General features: G+C 45.2%; 2 protein-coding genes across 2 annotated transcripts in view; one reads left to right on the top strand and one right to left on the bottom strand.

The window, feature by feature from the left end:
• Positions 1-23857, top strand: part of LOC137349432 (zinc finger protein 229-like) — a 188127-nt gene that overhangs the window by 53297 nt on the left and 110973 nt on the right. The gene's annotated exons all lie outside the window — the stretch shown is intronic.
• LOC137348450 (zinc finger protein 850-like) overlaps positions 1-23857 on the bottom strand; it is a 75982-nt gene that overhangs the window by 4826 nt on the left and 47299 nt on the right. Inside the window, exon 5 of the mRNA XM_068013757.1 lies at positions 7787-7893. Within this exon, the coding sequence (XP_067869858.1) occupies positions 7787-7893 (107 nt within the window). The remainder of the gene's footprint in view (positions 1-7786; positions 7894-23857) is intronic.

A 23857-nucleotide genomic window follows, 5' to 3' on the forward strand; every position in this document is an offset into this window, starting at 1 on the left:
CCAGACTTCACCACTGTCTCAGCTCATCTGCCTCTGAAACGTACATCCATGTATTTGTTACCTCGCAACTTGACTATTCTAACACACTCCTGGCCGGCCTCCCACATTCTACCCTCCGTAAACTTGAGATCATCCAAAACTCTGCTGCCTGTGTCCTTACTCGAACCAAGTCCTGTTCACCCATCACCACTGTGCTCACTGACTTACACAGGCTCCCAGTTAAGCAGCACCTCAATTTTAAAATCCTCATCCTTGGTTTCAAATCCCTCCATGCCCTCACCCCTCACTATCTCTATAATCTCCTCCAGCCCTACAACCCTCCGAGAGATCAGGGCTCATCCAATTCTGCATCTTGAGCATCCCTGATTTTCATTGCTCCACCACTGATGGCTTTGCCTTCAGCTGCCAAGGTCATAATCTTTGGAAATCCCTCCCTAACCCTATCCATCTTTCCACCTCACCATCCGCGATTCAGACACTTCTTAAAACCCATCTCTCTGATTAAGCTTTTGCTCATCTGCTCCAATATCTCCTTATGTGACTCAGTGTTAAATGTTACTTTATAAACACTCCTGTGAAACACCTTGGAACATTTTATTACATTAAAGACGCTATATAAATACAAGTTGATGTTAACTTGGACATTTATCACCATTCCTTCATCATCACTGGGTGAAAATCCTGTCACTCCTTCCCTAACACCATTGTGGGAGCATCTTCACCACACAGACTGCAGCGGTTCAAGAAGAAGGCCCACAATCACCTTCTCAATGGGTAACTGGGGATTGGTAATATATGCTGGTCTGGCTAGTGACGCCCATATCCCAGGAATGAAGTAACATGTGTAGATGTAAACTGGATTAAAAGCCTCTTCAGAAATACTTGTTACTGAAACAATAATCTTTTACACTAAGTTGTTGGTGTCTGTTTAGCAACCTCATCTCCCATTGGAATCTACCTCCCTTGACAGTCTCACATTGGAAACTGCTGGGCCTGACTGGGCTCAAAAGTATTCGGGATTAAAGCCAGCAGCTGCTCCTCCATTTCCACTCCAGATCAAACTATGCAACAAAAAGACCTATACAAGACATCAGGGACCGAATTCCACATCCAACACCCACCCTGATACAAATCAGCTCTTAATTGGTCCGTCTGTGTTTCTCGACTCAGTTCTGTGAGCAATGCCTGCAATAAAACAAAAAAAAATATTGTACATGCTGGAAATCTGAAATTAAAGGAGAAAATACTGGAAATACTCAGCAGGTTGGGCAGCATCTGTGGTCAGAGAAACAGAGTTAACGTTTCACGCGCTGTGAGTAGCCGGAGCCTGCAGCCTCGAACTCGGAGTGGGACAAGGAGGAAGAATGAGGAGAGACAATATAATCCAACACTCACAGCAACCTACAATCCACCGACATTACTGGGATAGGGAGACAGAGTTTAGAAACACTCAGCAACACGACTCCAGTAAAACATCCCAAGAGGAAAACACTGTTCCGCAACGCGCCTGCGCACTCGGCACTTGACCTCTGACCTGACAGCTCACAATTTCTGGGTGATTGACGGCAGCTGCCGACTAATAGCAAGAGCTGGGTGCGACACGAGGGCGGAAGCCACCCCCTTCCTTGGCACAAGCCCCACCACTCTCTCGCTCCGATTCGTTGGAGGGCCCATCGACCGATAGGGCCTCCAACCCACCCCCGCTCTTCCTATTGGTCCGGAGCTAATAGGAATCAGCTGGGTGGGCGGTGTGAGGTGACCATGCGTGACCAGCAGGAACTGAGGCAGAGGGCGCGGTTCCAGCAGGAGAGAAGGAGGTGGGTTCACAGAATCACAGAATTGTTACAGCAGAAGGAGGCTATTCGGCCCATTATGTCTACACTGGATCTCCGAAAGAGCAATTCACTCAGTTCCAATACCCTGCCTTCTTTCCGTAACCTTGCACATTGTTCCTTGTCATATAACTGTCTGATTCCCTTTTGAATGCTTCAATTGAACCTGCCTCCACCACGTTCTCAGGCAGCGCATTCCAGAACTTAGCCACTTGCTGTGTGAAAAAGTTTTCCTCATGCCACTTTTGCTTCTCTTACCAAATACTTTAAATTTGTGCCCTCTCATTCTTAATCCTTTCACAAGTGGGAACACTCCATCTACTCTGCCCCAACCCCTCATGATTTTGAATACCTCTATCAAAGCACCTCTCAGCCTTCTCTGCTCCAAGGAAAACAGTCCCATCTTCTCCAATCTATCTTCATAACTGAAATTCCTCATCCCTGGAACCACTTGTGAATTTTTTCCATACTCTCTCCAATGCCCTCACGTCTTTCCTCAAGTGCGGCACCCATGAACTGGATGAGGCCGAACTAGTGTCTTATACAACTTCAACATAACTTCCTTGCTCCTGTACTCTATGCCTCTATTAATAAAGCCTAGGATACTGTTTGTTTTATTAACTGCTCTCTCAACCTGTACTGTCACATTCAATGACTTATGCACATATACACCCAGGTCCCTCTGCTCCTGCATCCCCTTTAGAATTGTACCCTTTATTTTATATTGTCGATCCATGCTGTTCCTACCAAAATGAATCACTTTGCACTTCTCTGCATTGAGCTTCATCTGCCACCTGTCTGCTCATTCCACCAACTTGTCTATGTCCTTTTCGAGTTCTGCACTATCCTCCTCACAGTTCACAATGCTTCCAAGTTTCATATCATCTGCAAACTTTGAAATTGTGCCCTGTACACCAAGGTCTCTGTCATTAATATATTTCAGGAAAAGCAAGGGTCCCAACACTGATCCTTGGGGAACTCCACTACAAACCTTCCTCCAACCCAAAAAAACATCCATTAACCACTACTCTTTGTTTCCTGTCACTCAGTCAACTTTGTATCCACGTTGCTACCAATCCTTTTATTCCATGCGCTAGAAGTTTTCTCACAAGTCTGTTGTGTGGCACTGTATCAAATGCCTTTTGAAAGTCCATGTACACCACATCAACAGCATTGCACTCATCAACCCTCTCTGTTACCTCCTCAAAACACTCCAGCAAGGTAGTTAAGACATGCTTTTCCCTTAAGAAATCCATGCTGGCTTTTCTTAATTAACTGGCATTTGTCCATGTGACTATTAATTTTGTCCCAAATTATTTTTTCTAGAAGTTTTCCCACCACCAAAGTTAAACTGACTGCCATGAAGCTGTCGGGCTTACCTTTACACCCTTTTTTGAACAAGGGTGTAATGTTTGCAATTCTCCAATCCTCTGGCACCACCCCTCCGAGTCTAAGGGAGACTGAAAAATTATGGCCAGTGCTACAGCAATTTCCACTCTCACTTCCCTCAGTATCCTTGGATGCAACTCATCTGGCCCTGGTACTTTATCCACTTTAAATTCAGACAGCCTTATCTAATACTTCCTCTTTATCAATTTTAAACCTCTCTAGTGTCTGACTTATCTCCTCTTTCAACATTGTCTGCGTTGCATCTTCTTCCTTGGTAAAGACAGATGCAAAATATTCATTTAATACCTCAGCTAGTCCCTCTGCCTCCATGTGTAAGTTCCCTTAATGGTCCCTAATCTGCCCCACACTTCCTCTTCCACCCTTTTACTGTTTATATGTCCATCAAAAACTTTGGGATTCTTTTTGATGTTAACTGCCAGTCTCTTTTCTTGCTCTCTCTTTGCTTCTCTTATTTGTTTTTTCACTTCCCCTCTGGACTTTCTACTACATTCAGCCTGGTTCTCAATAGTGTTTTCTACCTGGCATCTGTCATAAGCACACTTTTTCTTCTCCATCTTAATCTCTACCTCTTTTTTCATCCAGGGATCTCTGGATTTGTTTTCCCTACTTTTCCCCTTCAAGGGAACATACCTCAACCGTGCCTGAACTATCTCTTCTTTGAAGGTTGCCCATTGTTCAGTTACCAGTTTTCCTACCAACTTTTGAATACATTTTATTGGCCCCAGCTCCATTCTTACCCCATTGAAGTTTGCTTTCCCCCAGTTAATTATTCATATTCTGGTGTAAGATTATCAGGTTACTATAAGTTACTAGCCAGCATACTAACTGTTAAAGTCCAGCTATTATAAACTAACACTTAGCTTTATTAGAACCCTTCTTTGTAACATGGTAAAGTGGAAAAACATAGGAAATAAGGCATGGTATGGACAAGATGTCAAGGCAGAGGGATTCTGGGAGATTATGTCAAGTTGTAAAATGATTACTTGCAGCAAAAGGGTGAAACTTTGAGAGCAGACTGTGTAGATTTGCCTTGTAATGAGATGAGGATTGAAGGCGTGGATGGGCACTTGGGACTACGATGTTGTGGCCATCACTGAAACGTGGATAGGTGAGGGGGAGGAATGGTTCTTGGAGGTACCTGGTTATAGATGTTTTCATAAGATTAGGAATGGTGGTAAAAGAGGTGGGGGGGTGGCATTGTTAGTTAGAAATAGTGTAACAACTGCTGAAAGAATTTTCGAGGAGGATCTGCCGACTGAGGCACTGTGGGTTGAGGTCAGGAACAGGAAAGGAGCAGTCACCTTGATGGGAGTTTTCTATCGGCCCCCCAATAGCAGCAGGGAGGTGGAAGAGCAGATTGGGAAACAGATTTTGGAAAGGAGCAGAAGTCACAGGGTAGTAATTATGGGGGATTTCAACTTCCCAAATATTAATTGGCAACTCTTTAGATCGAATAGTTTGGATGGGGTAGTGTTTGTGCAGTATGTCCAGGAAGCTTTTCTGACTCAGTATGTAGACTGCCCGACCAGAGGGGAGGCAATATTGGATTTGGTACTAGGTAATGAACCAGGGCAAGTGATAGAGCTGTTGGTGGGCGAGCACTTTGGAGATAGTGATCACAATTCTGTAGCATTCACTGTGGTAATGGAGAGGGATAGGTATGTGCAACAGGGCAAGGTTTACAATTGGGGGAAGGGTAGATATGATGCTGTCAGGCAGGAACTGAGGAGCATAAGTTGGGAGCATATGCTGGCAGGGAAGGGCACGGTCGAAATGTGGAACTTTTTCAAGGAGCAGATAGTAGGGGCCATTGATAAGCATGTCCCTGTCAGACAGGGAAGGGATGGTCATGTGAGGGAACCGTGGTTGACAAGAGAGGTTGAGAGTCTTGTTAGGAAGAAGAAGGATGCGTATATAAGGTTGAGGAAAAAGGGCACAGGCATAGCTCTGGAGGGATACAAGATGGCCAGGAAGGATCTGAAGAAAGGGATTAGGAGAGCTAAGAGAGGGCATGAAAAATGCTTGGCGGGTAGGATAAAAGAAAACCCCAAGGCCTTTTACGCGTATGTCAGAAATATGAGGATGACTAGGGGGACCGTAGGTCCGGTCAAGGACAATAGCGGGAGACTGTGTGTTGAGCCGGAAGAGATAAGTGAGGTTTTGAATGAGTACTTCTCTTCGGTATTTACGAATGAGAAGGGGTGTATTACTGAAGAGGACGGTGTGAAACAGACTGGTAAGCTCGAGGAAGTGCTCGTTAGGAGGGAAGATGTGTTGGGGTTTTTGAATAACTTGAAGATAGACAAGTCTCCCGGGCCTGACGGGGTATATCCAAGGATGTTATGGGAAGCAAGGGATGAAATTGCAGAGCCGCTGGCAATGATCTTTTCATCTTCTCTGTTGACGGGGGTGGTACCAGGTGATTGGAGGGTGGCAAATGTTGTGCCCCTGTTCAAGAAAGGGAATAGGAACAACCCTGGGAATTACAGGCCAGTTAGTCTTACTTCGGTGGTAGGCAAGTTGATGGAAAAGGTGCTGAGGGATAGGATTTCTGAGCATCTGGAAAGACACTGCTTGATTCGGGACAGTCAGCACGGTTTTGTGAGGGGTAGGTCTTGCCTCACAAGCCTGATTGAATTCTTTGAGCAGGTGACCAAGCAAGTGGATGAGGGTAAACCAGTGGATGTGGTGTACATGGATTTTAGTAAGGCATTTGATAAGGTCCCCCATGGTAGACTTATGGAGAAAGTCAGGAGGCATGGGATAGTGGGGAATGTGGCCAGTTGGATTAAGAATTGGCTAACTGATAGAAGGCAGAGAGTGGTCTTAGATGGTAAATACTCAGCCTGGAGCCCAGTTACCAGTGGCGTGCCACAGGGATCAGTTCTGGGTCCTCTCCTGTTTGTGATTTTTATTAACGACTTGGATGAGGAAGTCGAAGGGTGGGTCAGTAAATTTGCAGATGATACAAAGGTTGGTGGAGTTGTGGATACCGAGGAGGGCTATTGTCGTCTGCAAAGGGACTTGGATAGGTTGCAGTGCTGGGCTGAAAAGTGGCAGATGGAGTTTAACCCTGAAAAGTGTGAGGTCGTCCATTTTGGAAGGACAAACACGAATGCAAAATACTGGGTTAACGGTAGGGTTCTTGGGCATGTGGAGGAGCAGAGAGACCTTGGGGTCTATGTGCATAGATCGTTGAAAGTTGCAACTCAAGTGGATAGGGCTGTGAAGAAGGCATATGGGGTGTTAGCGTTCATTAGCAGAGGGATTGAATTTAAGAGCCGTGAGGTGATGATGCAGCTGTACAGGACCTTGGTAAGGCCTCATTTGGAGTACTGTGTGCAGTTCTGGTCGCCTCATTTTAGGAAGGATGTGGAAGCCTTGGAGAGGGTGCAGAGGAGATTTACCAGGATGTTGCCTGGAATGGAGAATAAGTCTTACGAGGAAAGGCTGAACATTCTAGGCCTCTTCTCATTAGAACGGAGAAGGATGAGGGGTGACATGATAGAGGTTTATAAGATATCAGGGGAATAGATAGGGTAGACAGTCAGAAACTTTTTCCCCGGGTGGAGCAAAGCGTTACAAGGGGTCATAAATTTAAAGTGAAGGGTGGGAGATATAAGGGGGATGTCAGGGGAAGGTTCTTTACCCAGAGAGTGGTAGGGGCATGGAATGCCTTGCCTGGGGAAGTTGTTGAGTCAGAAACTTTAGGGACTTTCAAACGGCTTTTAGATAGGTATATGGATAAAGGAGAATGATGGGGTATAGATTAAATTGTCCTTGACAGAGGACAAAGGATCGGCACAACATCGTGGGCCGAAGGGCCTGTTCTGTGCTGTATTTTTCTATGTTCTATGAACCTCCAAATGTAAAAGCATCGAGATAAAGTAGTCAACACAAAGGGGGACTGAAATAAAAACAAGAAACGCTGAAAATACTCAGCAGGTCTGGCAACATCTGCGGAGAGAGAAGGGTTCTGAAGAAGGGTCACTGACCTGAAACGTTAACTCCGCTTCTCTCTCCACAGATGCTGCTAGACCTGCTGAGTCTTTCCAGCGTTTCTTGTTTTTATTTCAGATTTCCAGTATCCGCAGCATTTTGCTTTTATTACACAAGTCCAAAAGGTTAGTAACCATCACAAAACGATCCTTGGTTGGTTAAGAAAGGCATCCTTTAATACAAGACCAATCACTGATTGGGAGAGGGAAGGGTTAACTGGAAAGCTGTCAAGATAAAAGGAGTCTCGTCTTTGCTACTGTGCGACAGAGAACAACAAGAGACAAGAGAGAGAGAGAGACCTAAAACTTGAAGACCAATAGCTGCAAAAGAAATAGTCATGCACTCTGCCATCCAGTCTCTAATATGGGTAGTATCTGTGTTGGACTGTTAATTACTGCCTGAGTTTGTGACTGTGGTTTATCTGAAAACTTAAACTTGTCCTTACCTTTATCTCAATAAAGTCAATTCATAACAAGCATTGTGCTTCCAAATCGGTTCCCACCTTAGAAGGGGATATAAAACACCCCTATCTTGTCAAATCTTACAATTTGGCATCGCAGATGGGACGTGGCGCATTGTGAACGCTTTTTGAGAGAAAGGAAGGATCTTGAGTTCGCGAGACCGGCCAACATGCGTCTTGGAAGGGAAAATCCTATTGGGGAGTGTGGAGACCTTAACGGACCCACCAGTGATCCAAAGGCACTTATACGAGAATATATAAAGAGAATAATAAAGTCATGTTGTCTAAAGATGTTAAACAGGTCTTCAAGCAGAAATACAAGGAAAATGTAGAGTTCATTCAAGATAATAAGAGCCAGAAGAAGTTAAATATAGAGAAGGCAAAAAAAAAACCTTCTGGCTTACAGCACTCAGCGGATCTAAGAGACTACTACTCAGAAAGATAAAGAGTTGATCGACTGAACCAGTGGGTTCGAGATTTGGAGCTGTGCCACAAGCGTACGACCGCTCAATTACAGCAGCGTGTCTCTAACCTGAACGCTGGTGCAGCCGTGTTTGACACTCAGGAAAAATTTTGGCAGACACTAAGGGAGCACTAAGAGAAGTGATGAGCAGACCTCAATGGGAAGTTGATCACTCTCAGTGCTGCCTTCAAATTTACAAATTGCAGGGGAAAATTGAGGAGATAACAGGCAATTGTGTCTGCAGTAACTGTGGGAGGCATTGTCCTGACCTCCAATCAGGACGGTGGTTAGAATAAAAATTTGGGAGAGCTGCAGTGGGAAGCTGAGAGTCATCACATTGAGGAAAGAGGGACAACTTAAGATATTTTTAGTGAAATGTAAAGTGAGCAAAAGAAAGTTACTGTCTTTTGTTTGAAAGTGAGAGTGTTGGAAGCTTCAACGAATGAATGTCCTTATCTGTGTGGCTTGTGTTCTGTAGAGCCAAATCATTAACACTTTGTAGTTTGGCTTTAATGTTGAAAGCATGAGTCTGTTACTTGTTCTATTTTTACACGTGCGTATTTTTGTGGGAACCTTGAGTCACATTTTGGTTGTGAACTAGTTGAACCTGTGTGTTCCTTGGGATCGGGACAGGGAATTTAACACAGATGCCTGGCAGAAATCCGATTTGAAGTTTAAAACACTGTTTTCATTGGGCCAAAATTTAAAACCTGCCCTTGTTTTTTTTTGCAGTTTAAATTAAAGACAAGTCTTACTGACATTTTAAGTAGCATCAGGAAATGGATATTGGTGTAAGGATAAAAAAAGGGGATATAGGAAAGATTCTGTCTGTTAAAAGTTTGTGTAAGAGGCTGGTGTTAAGTTTTTTGTTGTAAGAATGTTAAATAACTTTTTCTTTAGGTTTTGGTTTTATTACAGTCATTTGAAATGGTGCCTGAAGAACAAGAAAATGACATAATTTACCTTTTCTTTAAAAAAGGCATGTGCTATTCTGTTCTGTGTGTAGTTAACAAGTATTATAAGGTAATAAGTCTGAATTAAGTTTAAATTATTAAGGTTAACTGACGTGTTAAGTGGGGAAAACTGGAATTTCATTGGTGGCCACAATGAACTTTCAATTTATGAAGTCATGGTATGAGGGATTTCATAATTAAGGATATAAGGCTTGCTCGTATAACATTGACAGTTTTGAATTTTAAACATTTATTACGGTGAATTGGAATTTGGAATCATCTTTGCTGCATCAAAAAAATCCTTGGGTTCGAAACCTCTTCCAAAGATGTTAAAAAGTTTGGAAACAATTGGAGTTTAATCTAAAATGCTGTCTTCCCTGGTGGAGATACTTTCCTTTGAAGTTGATAATGTTACTAATGATTTTTGTTTTAAAACCCTAAGGATACCAAAGTAATTGGGAAAAACAGTTTAACATGGAGTTTAGTTCTTTTTCAATCGGGAACATTTTTTCTAAAGAAGGCTACATAAAGTGACGCATGTGAGAATGTTTTGCTCCGTCCCCTTGGAGACAAGCAAAGAAATTAACCCCGCTGCAGCTGTTGTTTTTCTGTTTAATTCGCCACATAACATTTGCATTGCTGAGACTAAAAAGATATATTGGACATAATGAAATTTTACATTTCCTAAATTGATAGATATAATTGGACAAATTAACCCATTGGGCTCAGGGGCTGAGCCACAATGGATTCTTTGTGTTTTTTTAAACAAGTGACAATGGTTTCCAGGGCCACATGAGAACTGATCCAACATAAATTCATAAAGCTGCTGAGTTTTTTTTAAGAACTTAATTGCAGACATCAGCAATTAAGGCGGCGCAGTGGTTAGCACCACAGCCTCACAGCTCCAGGGACCCGGGTTCGGTTCTGGGTACTGCCTGTGCAGTTTGCAAGTTCTCCCTGTGACCACGTGGGTTTCCGCCGGGTGCTCCGGTTTCCTCCCACAGCCAAAGACTTGCAGGTTGACAGGGAAATTGGCCATTGTAAATTGCCCCTAGTGTAGGTAGGAGAATGGTGGGGATGTGGTAGGGAATATGGGATTAAAGTAGGATTAGTATAAATGGGTGGTTGTTGGTCAGCACAGACTCGGTGGGCCGAAGGGCCTGTTTCAGTGCTGTATCTCTAAATAAAATTTTAAAAAATCAAATGTCACAATTTGGACTAAAGGCTTTGCCTTTTCAAAAACTTTTATTTGTTACCTTCCAAGACTAAGTACTTGAGAAGGAGAGATAGTTGCAAGCACTTCTGTCTTTAATATAAAAAAAAACCTTGCAATACCACCAAGCCTGAGCAAAAGAAATAAAGGGCTGCTACCCGACCCGAAACCAACGACGTGTGTCGGGTCGGGCCCCTCTTCCGGATCCAACTTTCGGGCTTGGGTTGGGCCGAGTCCGGGTCAGACACACACGGTAAGTGCTCTGCTGTTACATAGGAAGATAGGAACGGGAGTCGGCATTCAGCCCATCGAGCCTGTCCCACCATTCAATGAGATCATGGCTGATCCGTGGCCTAACTCCATATACCTGCCTTTGGTCCATATCCCTTAATATCTTTGCTTAACAAAAATCTATCTATCTCAGATTTAAAATTAACAACTGTTCTAGCTGTTTGTGGGAGAGAGTTCCAAACCACTACCACCCTTTGCGTGAAGAAGTGCTTCCTAACATCTCTCCTGAACGGTCTGGTCCTAATTTTTAGACACTGCCCCTTAGTTTTAGAATCTCCAACCAGTGGAAATAGTTTATCTTTATCTAGCCTTTCTTTTCTTATTAATATCTTGAAGACTTCGATCAGATCTCCCCTTAACCTTCTAAATTCTAGCGAAAACAGGCCTAATTTGTGTAATCTCTCCTCGTAACTTAACCCCTGTAGTCCAGGTATCATTCGTGTAAACCGACATTGCAAGGCCAATATATCCTTCCGAAGGTATGGTGCCCAGAACTGCTCACAGTACTCCAAGTGGGGTCTAACCAGGGTTTTGTACAGCTGCAGCATAACCTCTGTGTCTTTATACTCCGATCCTCTGGATATAAAGGCTAGCATTCCATTAGCCTTTTTGATTATTTTCTGCACTTGCTCATGGCATTTTAAAGATCTATGCATCTGAACCCCCAAGTCTTTTTGGACATCCACTGGACTGAACCTCTTCCCATTTAGAAAGTACCCTGCTCTATCCTTTTTTGGTCCAAAATGGATAATCTCACACTTGCCTACCTTGAAATCCATCTGCCACAGTTTTCCCCACTCACCTAGTCTGTCAATATCTCTTTGCAATTTTATGCTATCATCTATGCTGTCTACAATGCCGCCTAACTTTGTATCATCAGCAAATTTGGATATATGACTTACTATGCCATCATCCAAGTCGTTAATGAATGTGAATTATTGAGGCCCTAACACTGATCCCTGTGGGACATCACTAGTTACATCCTGCCAATCGGAGTACTTACCCATTATCCCCATTCTCTGTCGCCTACCACTCAACCAACTTCCTAACCATGTCAATAATTTGCCCTCAACTCCATTAGCTTAGTTAACAGTCTCTTATGTGGGACTTTATCAAATGCCTTCTGGAAGTCCATATAAATAACATCCATAGACATTCCCCTGTCCACGACCTTGGTCACCTCTTCAAAAAATTCAATGAGATTTGTCAGGCATGACCTTCCCGTCATGAATCCATGCTGGTTGTCCCTATTAGCTGAAATTTTTCCAGGTGTTCAGTCACCCTATCCTTGATTATAAACTCCAGCAACTTGCCCACCACAGATGTCAGGCTAACTGGTCTGTAATTTCCTCGGTGCCCCCTTTCACCCTTCTTAAAAAGTGCAGTGACATATGCAATTTTCCAATCCAGAGGGACCGCTCCTGAATCTAGGGAATTCTGAAAGACTATAGTTAGGGCATCTACAATGTGCTCCCTTACTTCCTTTAACACCCTCAGATGGAAACCATCAGGTCCTGGGGATTTCTCACTCTTTAGTTCCATTAATTTCCTTGTTACTGATGTTTTACTTACGTTAATTGTATTAAGTCCCTGTCCCCTATCAGCTATTATTTTTTTCAGGACTTCTGGCAAGTTATCCTCCTTTTCAACTGTAAATACTGAGGCAAAGTAATTTTATTTATTTTTTTTTATTTAGAGATACAGCACTGAAACAGGCCCTTCAGCCCACCAAGTCTGTGCCGACCAACAACCACTCATTTATACTAACCCTACAGCAATCCCATATTCCCTACCACCTACCTACACGAGGGGCAATTTACAACAGTCAATTTACCTATCACCTGCAAGTCTTTGGTGGTGGGAGGAAACCGGAGCACCCGGCGAAAACCCACGCGGTCACAGGGAGAACTTGCAAACTCCGCACAGGCAATACCCAGACTCGAACCCAGGTCCCTGGAGCTGTGAGGCTGCGGTGCCATCCACTGCGCCACTGTGCCGCCCTGCTCAACATGTCTGCCGTTTCACCATTCTCAATGACCATATCTCCATTTTCAGCTTTTAGTGGGCCTACATTGCTCTTGACCACCCGCTTTCCCTTTATGTAACTATAAAATTTCTTCTTATTGATTTTGATGTCCCTCGCTAGTTTCCTTTCATAATCTCTTTTAGTAGCTCTAATAAGCTGCTTTGTGACCCTTTGCTGGTCTTTGTTTCGATCCCATTCAGCCGGATCTGTGCTGCGTTTTGCATTTTTGTAAGCCCTTTGAGTTTAATGCTATCCCTAATCTCTTTAGTTGTCCATGGCTGTTTTTTCTGTGAAGTGGAGCTTTTTCCTCTCGGGTATATACTCGCTCTGTATTTCATTAAATGTTTCTTTCAATATTCTCCACTGTTCTTCAATCGTTTGACCCATTAACAGATCTACCCAGTTTACAGTGGACAGTCTCTGTCTCATCCCGGTAAAGTCAGCCTTACCCAAGTCTAAAATTCTAGTAGCCGATTCGTGCTTTTCACTTTCAAACGCTACCTTGAATTCAATCATGTTGTGATCACTATTTGATAAATGTTCACGCACAGTTAGGCTACTAATTAAATTTGGCTCATTACTCATAACTAAATCTAATATTGCCTGTCCTCTTGTGACATCTAGGACTTATTGCTGTAGGAAACTATCCCCAACACATTCCAGAAATTCACTACCTTTCTGACAGGTGCTAGTCTGCCTCTCCCAACCTATGTGCAAGTTAAAATCCCCCATTAATACTACTCTGCCTTTGTTACACACTTGCCTAATTTGTGCATTTATACAATCGAACACCTCAGAACTGCTACCAGGGGGTCTATACACAACACCTATTACAGTTTTAGATCCTTTTCTGTTCCTCAATTCCACCCATAAGGTCTCCACTGGATGCTTTCCCCTCATTATATCCTCCCTTACCAATGAGGTGATATTATTTCTAATCAGTAAGGCTACTCCACCCCCTCTGTCATTTTCCCTGTCCCTCCTGTAAACTTTGTAACCAGGTATATTTAGTTCCCAGTCCCGACCATCCTGCAGCCACATCTCCACAGTGGCCACCACATCATAATCTTCCATTTGAATTTGCGCCTGCAGCTCATCTAGTTTATTTCTTACACTCCGTGCATTTGTATATAGAACTCTTATATGGGCTATACCCCCTAACTTGTCCCTCAGCACTGATGCTTTATTCGCCTGTTTATTACTTCTCTCTTCTGGTTTAACCAGTATACTTCTTGCAGTTTGGTAACAATCAGCCCAACCACTAACCTGCACTCCTACCTTCTCCTTTAACTTCCTGTTTTTCCATGTAACTGAACCCTCCCCCCCACTATTTAGTTTAAAGCCCTATCTACAGCCCTAGTTATGTGATTCGCCAGGACTCTGGTCCCAGCATGATTCAAGTGGAGCCCGTCCCATCAGAACAGCTCCCTCCTTCCCCAGTACTGGTGCCAATGTCCCACGAATTCGAACCCATTTCTCCCATACCAATCATTGAGCCACACATTTACCTCTTTACTCTTATTGACCCTTTGCCAATTTGCTTGTGGCTCAGGTAGTAATCCAGAGAGTACCACCTTTTTGGTTCTGCTTTTTAATTTAGTCCCTAGCTGCTCATATTCCCTCAGCAAAACCTCTAACCTCGTTCTACCTATATCATTGGTACCTACGTGAACCACGACATCTGGATCTTTCCCCTCTCACTCCAAATTCCTCTGCAGCCCAGATGAGATATCCCGAACCCTGGCACCAGAGCCTTTGGGACTCTCAATCCTGGCCACAGAGAACAGTGTCTATGCCCCTAACTATACTATCCCCCATTACGACGACATTTCTCTTTTCTCCCCCCACTTGAATGGCTCCCTGTACCACGGTGCTGTGGTCAGTTTGCTCATTCTCCCTACGGTCCCTGCTCTCGTCCACACAGGGAGCAAGAATCTCGAACCTATTGGACAAGGACAAGGGCTGAGGCTCCTGCAGCACTACCTCCTGGATCCCTCTACCTGCCTCACTCATAGTCACACCCTCCTGTCCCTGACCACTGGCCGAATTCAAGGTAGTTAATCCAAGGAGTGTGACCGCCTCCTGAAACACAGCGTCCAGGTAACACTCCCCCTCCCTGATGTATCGCAGTGTCCGAAGCTCAGACTCCAGCTCATCAACTCGAGCAGCCAACACTTGCTATAGATTGGGCGGCACAGTGGCGCCATGGTTAGCACTGCAGCCTCACATCTCCAGGGACCCGGGTTCAATTCTGGGTCCTGCCTGTGTGGAGTTTGCAAGTTCTCCCTGTGACCGTGTGGGTTTTCGCCGGGTGCTCCGGTTTCCTCCCACCGCCAAAGACTTGCAGGTGATAGGTAAATTGGCCATTGTAAATTGCCCCTAGTGTAGGTAGGTGGTAGGGAATATGGGATTACTGTAGGGTTAGTATAAATGGGTGGTTCTTGGTCGGCACAGACTCGGTGGGCCGAAGGGCCTGTTTCAGTGCTGTATCTCTAAATAAAAATAAAAATGTGTTCACCAGGAACCACAATGGGGTCCACCAGCTCCCACATCATGCAGGTACAACACATCGCCTGGCCCTGCATCTCTATTTTATTTAATTAGATTTTAATTTATTTTTTTAAATTTCCGACTTGTCTTCAGTTTTTAATCTGTAAAATATTTCTCCTATTCACCTTTAATCTGAAATCAACTTAGAATAGGTAATTCAAATTAGCAGTTACTTACCAACCAATGAACTTACGATTTTCCTGTGATGTCACTTTTTTTTTACTCTGTTTTTACACCCTTAAATTACCCAAAAATTAGATTATGTACACCAGGAACCTTGATTTCCCCACCAAAAAAAAACACTACCTATATATTAAAAAAGAACTGTATAGACCTTTCTCTTCACTTTAGTTATGAACCCAGCTATTTAGAGTTATTCCCTAACAGCAGTTGCTCACCAACTAATCACCTTGCAGCTTTCCTGTGATGTCACTGCTGACTATTTTTCAAACCTCTGGCATTGTCCGAGTGAACTCTCTCTCTCTCCGCTCTCTCCCGGTCTCTTTATACTCCGGCTCCGCTCTCTCCCGGTCTCTTTATACTCTGGCTCCGCTCTCTCCCGGTCTCTTTATACTCTGGCTCCGCTCTCTCCCGGTCTCTTTATACTCTGGCTCCGCTCTCTCCCGGTCTCTTTATACTCTGGCTCCGCTCTCTCCCGGTCTCTTTATACTCCGGCTCCGCTCTCTCCCGGTCTCTTGATACTCCGGCACCGCTCTCTCCTGGTCTCTTGATACTCCGGCACCGCTCTCTCCTGGTCTCTTGATACTCCGGCACCGCTCTCACCCGGTCTCTTGATACTCCGGCTCCGCTCTCTCCCGGTCTCTTGATACTCCAGCACCGCTCTCTCCCGGTCTCTTGATACTCCAGCACCGCTCTCTCCCGGTCTCTTGATACTCCAGCACCGCTCTCTCCCGGTCTCTTTATACTCCAGCACCGCTCTCTCCCGGTCTCTTTATACTCCAGCACCGCTCTCTCCCGGTCTCTTTATACTCCAGCACTGCTCTCTCCCGGTCTCTTTATACTCCAGCACCGCTCTCTCCCGGTCTCTTTATACTCCAGCACCGCTCTCTCCCGGTCTCATGATACTCCAGCACCGCTCTCTCCCGGTCTCTTTATACTCCAGCACTGCTCTCTCCCGGTCTCTTTATACTCCAGCACCGCTCTCTCCCGGTCTCTTTATACTCCAGCACTGCTCTCTCCCGGTCTCTTTATACTCCAGCACTGCTCTCTCCCGGTCTCTTTATACTCCAGCACCGCTCTCTCCCGGTCTCTTTATACTCCAGCACTGCTCTCTCCCGGTCTCTTTATACTCCAGCACCGCTCTCTCCCGGTCTCTTTATACTCCAGCACTGCTCTCTCCCGGTCTCTTTATACTCCAGCACCGCTCTCTCCCGGTCTCTTTATACTCCAGCACCGCTCTCTCCCAGTCTCTTTATACTCCAGCACCGCTCTCTCCCGGTCTCATGATACTCCAGCACCGCTCTCTCCCGGTCTCTTTATACTCCAGCACTGCTCTCTCCCGGTCTCTTTATACTCCAGCACTGCTCTCTCCCGGTCTCTTTATACTCCAGCACTGCTCTCTCCCGGTCTCTTTATGCTCCGCCTCCGCTCTCGCTGTCTGCCGCTGTCTGAGTGAACTCTCGCTCTCTCTCCCGGTCTCTTTATACTCTGGCTCCACTCTCGCTGTGTCCCCCTGTCTGAGTGAACTCTCGCTCTCTCTCCCGGTCTCTTTATACTCTGGCTCCGCTCTCGCGGTGTCCCCCTGTCTGAGTGAACTCTCTCTCTCTCTCCCGGTCTCTTTATACTCTGGCTCCGCTCTCGCTGTGTCCCCCTGTCTGAGTGAACTCTCGCTCTCACTCCTGGTCTCTTTATGCTCCGGCTCCGCTCTCGCTGTTTCCCGCTGCCTGTTAAGTATTGAAAATAAAAAACATACCTGAACTGGGAGTCTGGGATGAAACTGAGTCTGCGCAGTGTGCAAGTGACATCATCATGACGTCAGCACGCATGCACTGCAGCTTCCTGGAGGTTCAGAGTCAGAAGGCAAGTTAAGGGATGGTCGGGTCGGGTCGGGTCCGGAGAGAAATCGGAGGGACTCGGGTCGGGTCAGGCTCAGGTCCGCTGTGGCTCGGCCGGGTTCTTTTTCACGACCTGAGCAGGCCTTTAATAAAAAAATTGTAATCGATAAACAAAATTGAATTAATATGAGTGGTTATTTAAAGCACTCAAAGGGGAATTTATTTGACATTTGAAGGGATAGTCAAAATTTCATTCAACAGTAGATGAAAAAGCAGTCTAGGTATATAAAAAAAAAACAAAGTTGCTTTCCTGTTATTTGAATTTGGAATGAGATGTTGAAAATCCAGTGTAATTTAGAAAGTTACTTCTAAGAAATTAAAATGTCACCTAAGATAGAGAAAAAACAAAGAAAATATAGTAATACCTGGCATCAAATGGGAATGTTTGATTTCTGTTTAAAAGATATTATGAATATTGGAATGTAAAGATTCCCCTGGGCTCAAAATGAAATAGAATTATAATTAATGGGAATTAGCAACTAGATCTGGCTGATGCAAGACCTAACATGGAATTCTGGGGACAAACAATGGTGAAATTAGAATTCAAACCATTAAATTAATATAGTGTAGAACTTCCAAGAAGTCTAGAACTTTCCAGTGAAAGTCAGAAAATTGTAGATAAGATTGGTAATTCGATAGCTTTTTTCCTCTTGGAGATATTTGTATCCTTGCCTATGAGTTTTTTTTTCAAAAAAGGAGCTACTTTTGATAATCTGTCCACTACCCAAGACATTGGACCATGCAGAGGGAGGTAAGCAAAGATCTCAGACGGACATCACCACTCCCCACTCACCTTTTTGATCTTTTGATCAGATCACCTGAGAGTCGAGAATGTGTGGTATGATATTGGGATACTGGTGTAAGTGTGCAGTTGTGATTTGTTACATGTACAGCAACTAACATGCAAAATGCATGGTGAAATGCACTGAAGAACAGCTCTCAGACATGTTCACCTACTTGACAAACAGCATGGCATGAAATGGTTAATATGGCCAATGGAGTGAGACAACATTTTGAATTATCAAGGTATTGGGAGTAAAATTTAAGTTGAGAGAGACAGTTGAAGCACTAGAAAAATAATAAAATTTAGTATGAACTATTCACAAGATGGATACGAGTAAAAGGAGAGCTGGAGAATCATTTACGTCCATGCATGATGGAAGTATTGTGATATTGTAATGAACGTAATATGATGCTTTTGTGACCAGTGTGATTGGGCCACGGATATTGCCATCACGATTAGGTGGGTTAGAACCAAGGGGAATTGTTGGTTATTGGTACAGCAGTCAGCACTGCAGCCTGGAATGGAAAGGAGCATCACCTCATAGAAACATCTCTTAAGAATGTTGCAGAAAAATGACCATAGAATGCAGAAATACAACGGCCAGGCCAGTGGTGGCAGACTGTATGTAATGTAGGTCAACACCAAGGCTCCAGATTCTGTCCATGTTTAGGATACTAACTCAGGCCACAGTATCAGTAGTAGGACTCTTAATGCTTTGCTATTTGTTACTTGTGGCACAAGTATGTTACAAATCATGAAGCTGAGAGCTCACGGCTTTTCTCGCACATAGGAAAATAATTAATGAGGGGTTGATAAGGATATCTCCCCTTCAAATGGGGGAATGTAAGATTATTAGGTTACTAAAAGTTACTGACCAGAGTACTAATTATTAAAATCCAGCTATTATAAATTAACAGCTATCTTATCATAAACTAACATTTAGCTTTATCAGAACCCTTCTTTGTAGTGTGGTAAAGTGGAAAAACTTAGGAAATAGGGCACAGTTTAGACAAAGTATCAAGGCAGAGGAATTCTGGGAGACTACATCAAGTTTTAAAATGCTTACCTGCAGCACAAAGAAAAACTGAGATGTGAAGGAATTTCTTCTCTCAGAGGGTAGTGAATATCTAGAATGGAGTTGAGGGCTATGAGGTGCTGGCACAAAAATGGAGTTGAGGTCTGGGGCTGATCTTATTGAATGGCGGGGCAGGCTTGAGGGGCCGAATGGCCTACTTCTGTTCCTATTTCTTATGTTCTTATGTACAAAGAACAAAGAACAGTACAGCACAGGAACAGGCCATTCGGCCCTCCAAGCCTGCGCCGATCTTGATGCCTGCCGAAACTAACACCTTCTACACTTCCGGGGCCCATATCCCTCTATTCCCTTCCTATTCATATATTTGTCAAGATGTCTCTTAAACGTCGCTATCGTATCTGCTTCCACCACCTCCCCTGGCAGCAAGTTCCAGGCACTCACCACCCTCTGTGTAAAAAACTTGCCTCGCACATCCCCTCTAAACTTTGCCCCTCGCACCTTAAACCAATGTCCCCCAGTAACTGACTTTTCCACCCTGGGAAAAAGCTTCTGACTATCCACTCTGTCCATGCCGCTCATAACTTTGTAAACCTCTATCATGTCGCCCCTCTACCTCCGTCGTTCCAGTGAAAACAATCCGAGTTTTTCCAACCTCTCCTCATAGCTAATGCCCTCCAGACCAGGCAACATCCTGGTAAACCTCCTCTGTACCCTCTCCAAAGCCTCCACGTCCTTCTGGTAGTGTGGCGACCAGAATTGCACGCAATATTCTAAGTGTGGCCTAACTAAGGTTCTGTACAGCTGAAGGGGGAGACCTTGAGAGCAGACAGTGAAAACAGCTTCTGTGTAGATTTGTATCGCAGTGAGAAAGGCATCCTCGAAATGTAAAAGCATTGTGATAAAGTAATCAACAAAAAGGGGTATTAAGTATGTAAATCCAAAAGGTTAGTAACCATCACAAAATTACCCTTGGTTGGTTAAGAAAGGCATCCTTTAATACAGGTCCAATTACTGATTGGGAGAGGGGAGGGTTAACTGGAAACCTGTCAAGATGAAAGAAGACCTGTCTTTGACACTGTCCGACAGAGAATTTTAAACAAGAGAGAGATCGAAAACTTGAAGATCGAAAGCTGCAAGAGAAAGAGTTGTGCGCTCTGCCATCCAGTCTCTTAACAGGGGTAGTATCTGTGTTAAATTGTTAATTACTGCCTGAGTTTGTGACTATGGTTTGTCAGAAAACTTAAACTTGTCCTTACCTTTACCTCAATAAAGTTGACCCACAAGCTGTTGTGTTGCCACGTCTGTTCCCACCTTAGAAAGAAGTATAAAACACCCCTATGTTATCAAATCTTATACATGACTGACTATTAACTGCCCCTGAAGTGGCCGAACGAGCCACTCAGTCGTATGAAACCGGTTCAAGGAGGCGGCCGCCCACCACCAGCACCTTCTCAAGGGGCGACTAGGGACAGGGTATTAAATACCAGCTTTACCAGCGATGCCCACATCCCAAGAATGAATGAGTAAAAACTTGCAGCCAGTCCTTTCCTCAAAGGGACTGGTGGAAAATCTGAAGCTCACCCACTGGAGACACCAAAACCCATCCAAGCTCGGTCATTATCAACCAGGTTTTCTCCCACCCATTGCCTCCCCCTCAGAGACTGTGACATTAAAATCCCCGTGTTTCAGGAAGCCCCAGTCAGAGTGGTGACCTCCCCAGGAGAGAGTCCAGCCCTGATCCCACTCCAGCCCCAGGCTCTCTCCGCGGCCTTACTCCTGGCCGCTCACCTCCAGCTCAATGCTCCACCTGCGCCGGCGCGCAACTTGACCAAGCTCCGCCCCCACGGCCATGACAACGCCGGCGCCCGTTAACCGATTCCCGCCCAAACTTCCCGAAGCGGCAAAAAAAAATTTCCGCTCACCTCCGACAATCGCACTGCGCGCACGCGCAGCAGCTGCGGTCGGGGAGGAGTAATGTCAGACCCCGCCCCCCCCGTCGTCGCCATCTTTTTTAGGGGCAAAACAGCTCCAACGCTGCTAGGCCGACGGAATGAAGCGCTACTGCCCCATAAAATGATGGACGGCACCCCCAATAAGAACAATCCACATCATAGCTTGTTTTGTATAAAAGTTATTTATATTTTGCAAGCTGGGACGAACCTCATTTGCAGTTCTTTTGGGGCAAAATATCGTGCAGGTATATTTCAATCTTAACGTTAGTTTACTTGTACCGCTTTGTCTCCTGTTACAAAGGTGGCCATAGCAGTGGAAGCCTTTCCCATGCCCAAGAGAGTTTGGGAAAATGGCGCACTGACACGGAACACAAAAGTCCAAGTGTATCAAGCCTGTGTCCTCAGTACCTTGCTCTATGGCAGTGAGGCCTGGACAACGTATGTCAGCCAAGAGCAGTGTCTCAATTCATTCCATCTTCGCTGCCTCCAGAGAATCCTTGGCATCAGCTGGCAGGACCGTATCTCCAACACAGAAGTCCTCGAGGCGGCCAACATCCCCAGCTTATACACTCTACTGAGTCAGCAGCGCTTGAGATGGCTTGGCCATGTGAGCCGCATGGACGATGGCAGGATCCCCAAAGACACATTGTACAGCGAGCTTGCCACTGGTATCAGACCCACCATGTCTCCGCTTTAAAGATGTCTGAAAACGCGACATGAAGTCCTGTGACATTGATCACAAGTCGTGGGAGTCAGTTACCAGCGATCGCCAGAGCTGGCGGACAGCCATAAAGGCGGGGCTAAAGTGTGGCGAGTCGACGAGACTTAACAGTTGGCAGGAAAAAAGACAGAAGCGCAAGGGGAGAGCCAACTGCGAAACAGCCCTGACAACCAATTTTATCTGCGGCACCTGTGGAAGAGTCTGTCACTCGAGTATTGGCCTTTATAGCCACTCCAGGCGCTGCTCTACAAACCACTGACCACCTCCAGGCGCTTACCCATTGGTCTCCTTGTCTCGGGAGACAAAGAAGGACAAAGGTGGCCACATCTCTGATCCTGGCCTTGGAGTTTCAACAGCAGGGCTGTTATCCAACATTCAACGGGGAATTGAACATGCCCTATTCACACTGCAAGAATCACTGCGGGTGGGCGGTGGGGCTTCAGAAACACCTGGGATAGGCCGCAAGCCCAGAATAAGAACCTCCAGATCCCACGTTTGCAGCTCCGGGCCTTTTGTCCTGGAAACACGGGCTAGCGGCCGCCATAGGAACATAGGCAGAGAAGTAGACCATACAGCCCATCGAGCCTGTCCCGCTATTCAATATGATCATGGATGATGGTCCACTTCAATGCCTTTTCCCCACACTATCTCCATATCCCCTTATATCATTTGTATTTCTAAATATGTCAATCTCTGCTTTAAACAGATTCAATGACTGAGCTTCCACAGCCAGCTGGGGTAGAGAATTCCAAAGATTCACAGTCCTCTGAGTAAAAAAATTCTCTTCATCTCTGTCCTAAGTGGCTTCCCCCTTATTTTGAAATTGTGTCCCCTGGTTCTAGACACCCCAACCAGGGGAAACATCTCAGCAGCATTTACCCTGTCTATCCCTTTATGTATTTTGTACATTTCAATGAGATCACATCGCATTCTTTGAAACTCTTGAGAATACAGGCCCAGTTTCCCCAATCTCTCTTCATAGGACAGTCCCACCATCCTGGGAACAAGTCTTCTTTTCTACTTCATTCATGGGATGTGGACGTTGCTGTACAGGCCAGCATTTATTGTCCATCCCTAATTGCCCTTGAGAAGGTGGTGGTGAGCTGCCTTCTTGAACTGCTGCAGTCCATGTGGGGTAGGTACACACACAGTGCTGTTAGGAAGGGAGTTCCAGGATTTTGACCCAGCGACAGTGAAGGAATGGAGAAATAGTTCCAACTCAGGATGGTGTGTGACTTGGACGGGAACGTGCAGGTGGTAGTGTTCCCATGCATTTGCTGCCCTTGTCCTTCTAGTTGGTAGAGGTCACGGGTTTTGAAAATGCTGTCTAAGGAGCCTTGGTGCATCTTGTAGATGGTACACACTGCTTCCACTGTGTGTCAGTGGTGGAGGGAGAGAATGTTTGTAGATGGGGTGCAAATCAAGCGGGCTGCTTTGTCCTGGTTGGTGTCGAGCTTCTTGAGTGTTGTTGGAGCTGCACCCATCCAGGCAAGTGGAGAGTATTCCATCACACTCCTGATTTGTGCCTTGTAGATGATGGACAGGCTTTGGGAAGTCCGGAGGTGAGTTAATCGCCGCAGGTTTCCTAGCCTCTGACCTGCTCTTGTAGCCACGGTGTTTGTCAACGGTAGCCCCGAGGATGTTGATAGTGGGGATTCAGCGATGGTAATGTCATTGAATGTCAAGGGGAGATGGTTAATTTTCTCTTGTTGGAGATGGTCATTGCCTGGCACTTGTGTGGCATGAATGTTACTTGCCACTTATCAACGCAACCTGGATATTGTCCAGGTCTTGCTGCATTTCTGCACGCACTGCTTCGGTATCTGAGCAGTCACGAATGGTGCTGAACATTGTGCAATCATCAGTGAATGTCCCCACTTCTGACCTTATGACTGAAGGAAGGTCATTGATGAAGCAGCTGAAGATGGTTGGGCCTAGGACACTACCCCGAGGAACTCCTACAATGATGTCCTGGAGCTCAGATGATTGACCTCCAACAACCACAACCATCTTCCTTTGCACTAGGGATGACTCCAGCCAGCGGAGAGTTTTCTCCCGATTCCCATTGACCTCAGTTATGCTAGGGCTCCTT

This window comes from Heterodontus francisci, chromosome 34 (assembly GCF_036365525.1).
Source record: "Heterodontus francisci isolate sHetFra1 chromosome 34, sHetFra1.hap1, whole genome shotgun sequence".
NCBI classification, from domain to species: domain Eukaryota; kingdom Metazoa; phylum Chordata; class Chondrichthyes; order Heterodontiformes; family Heterodontidae; genus Heterodontus; species Heterodontus francisci.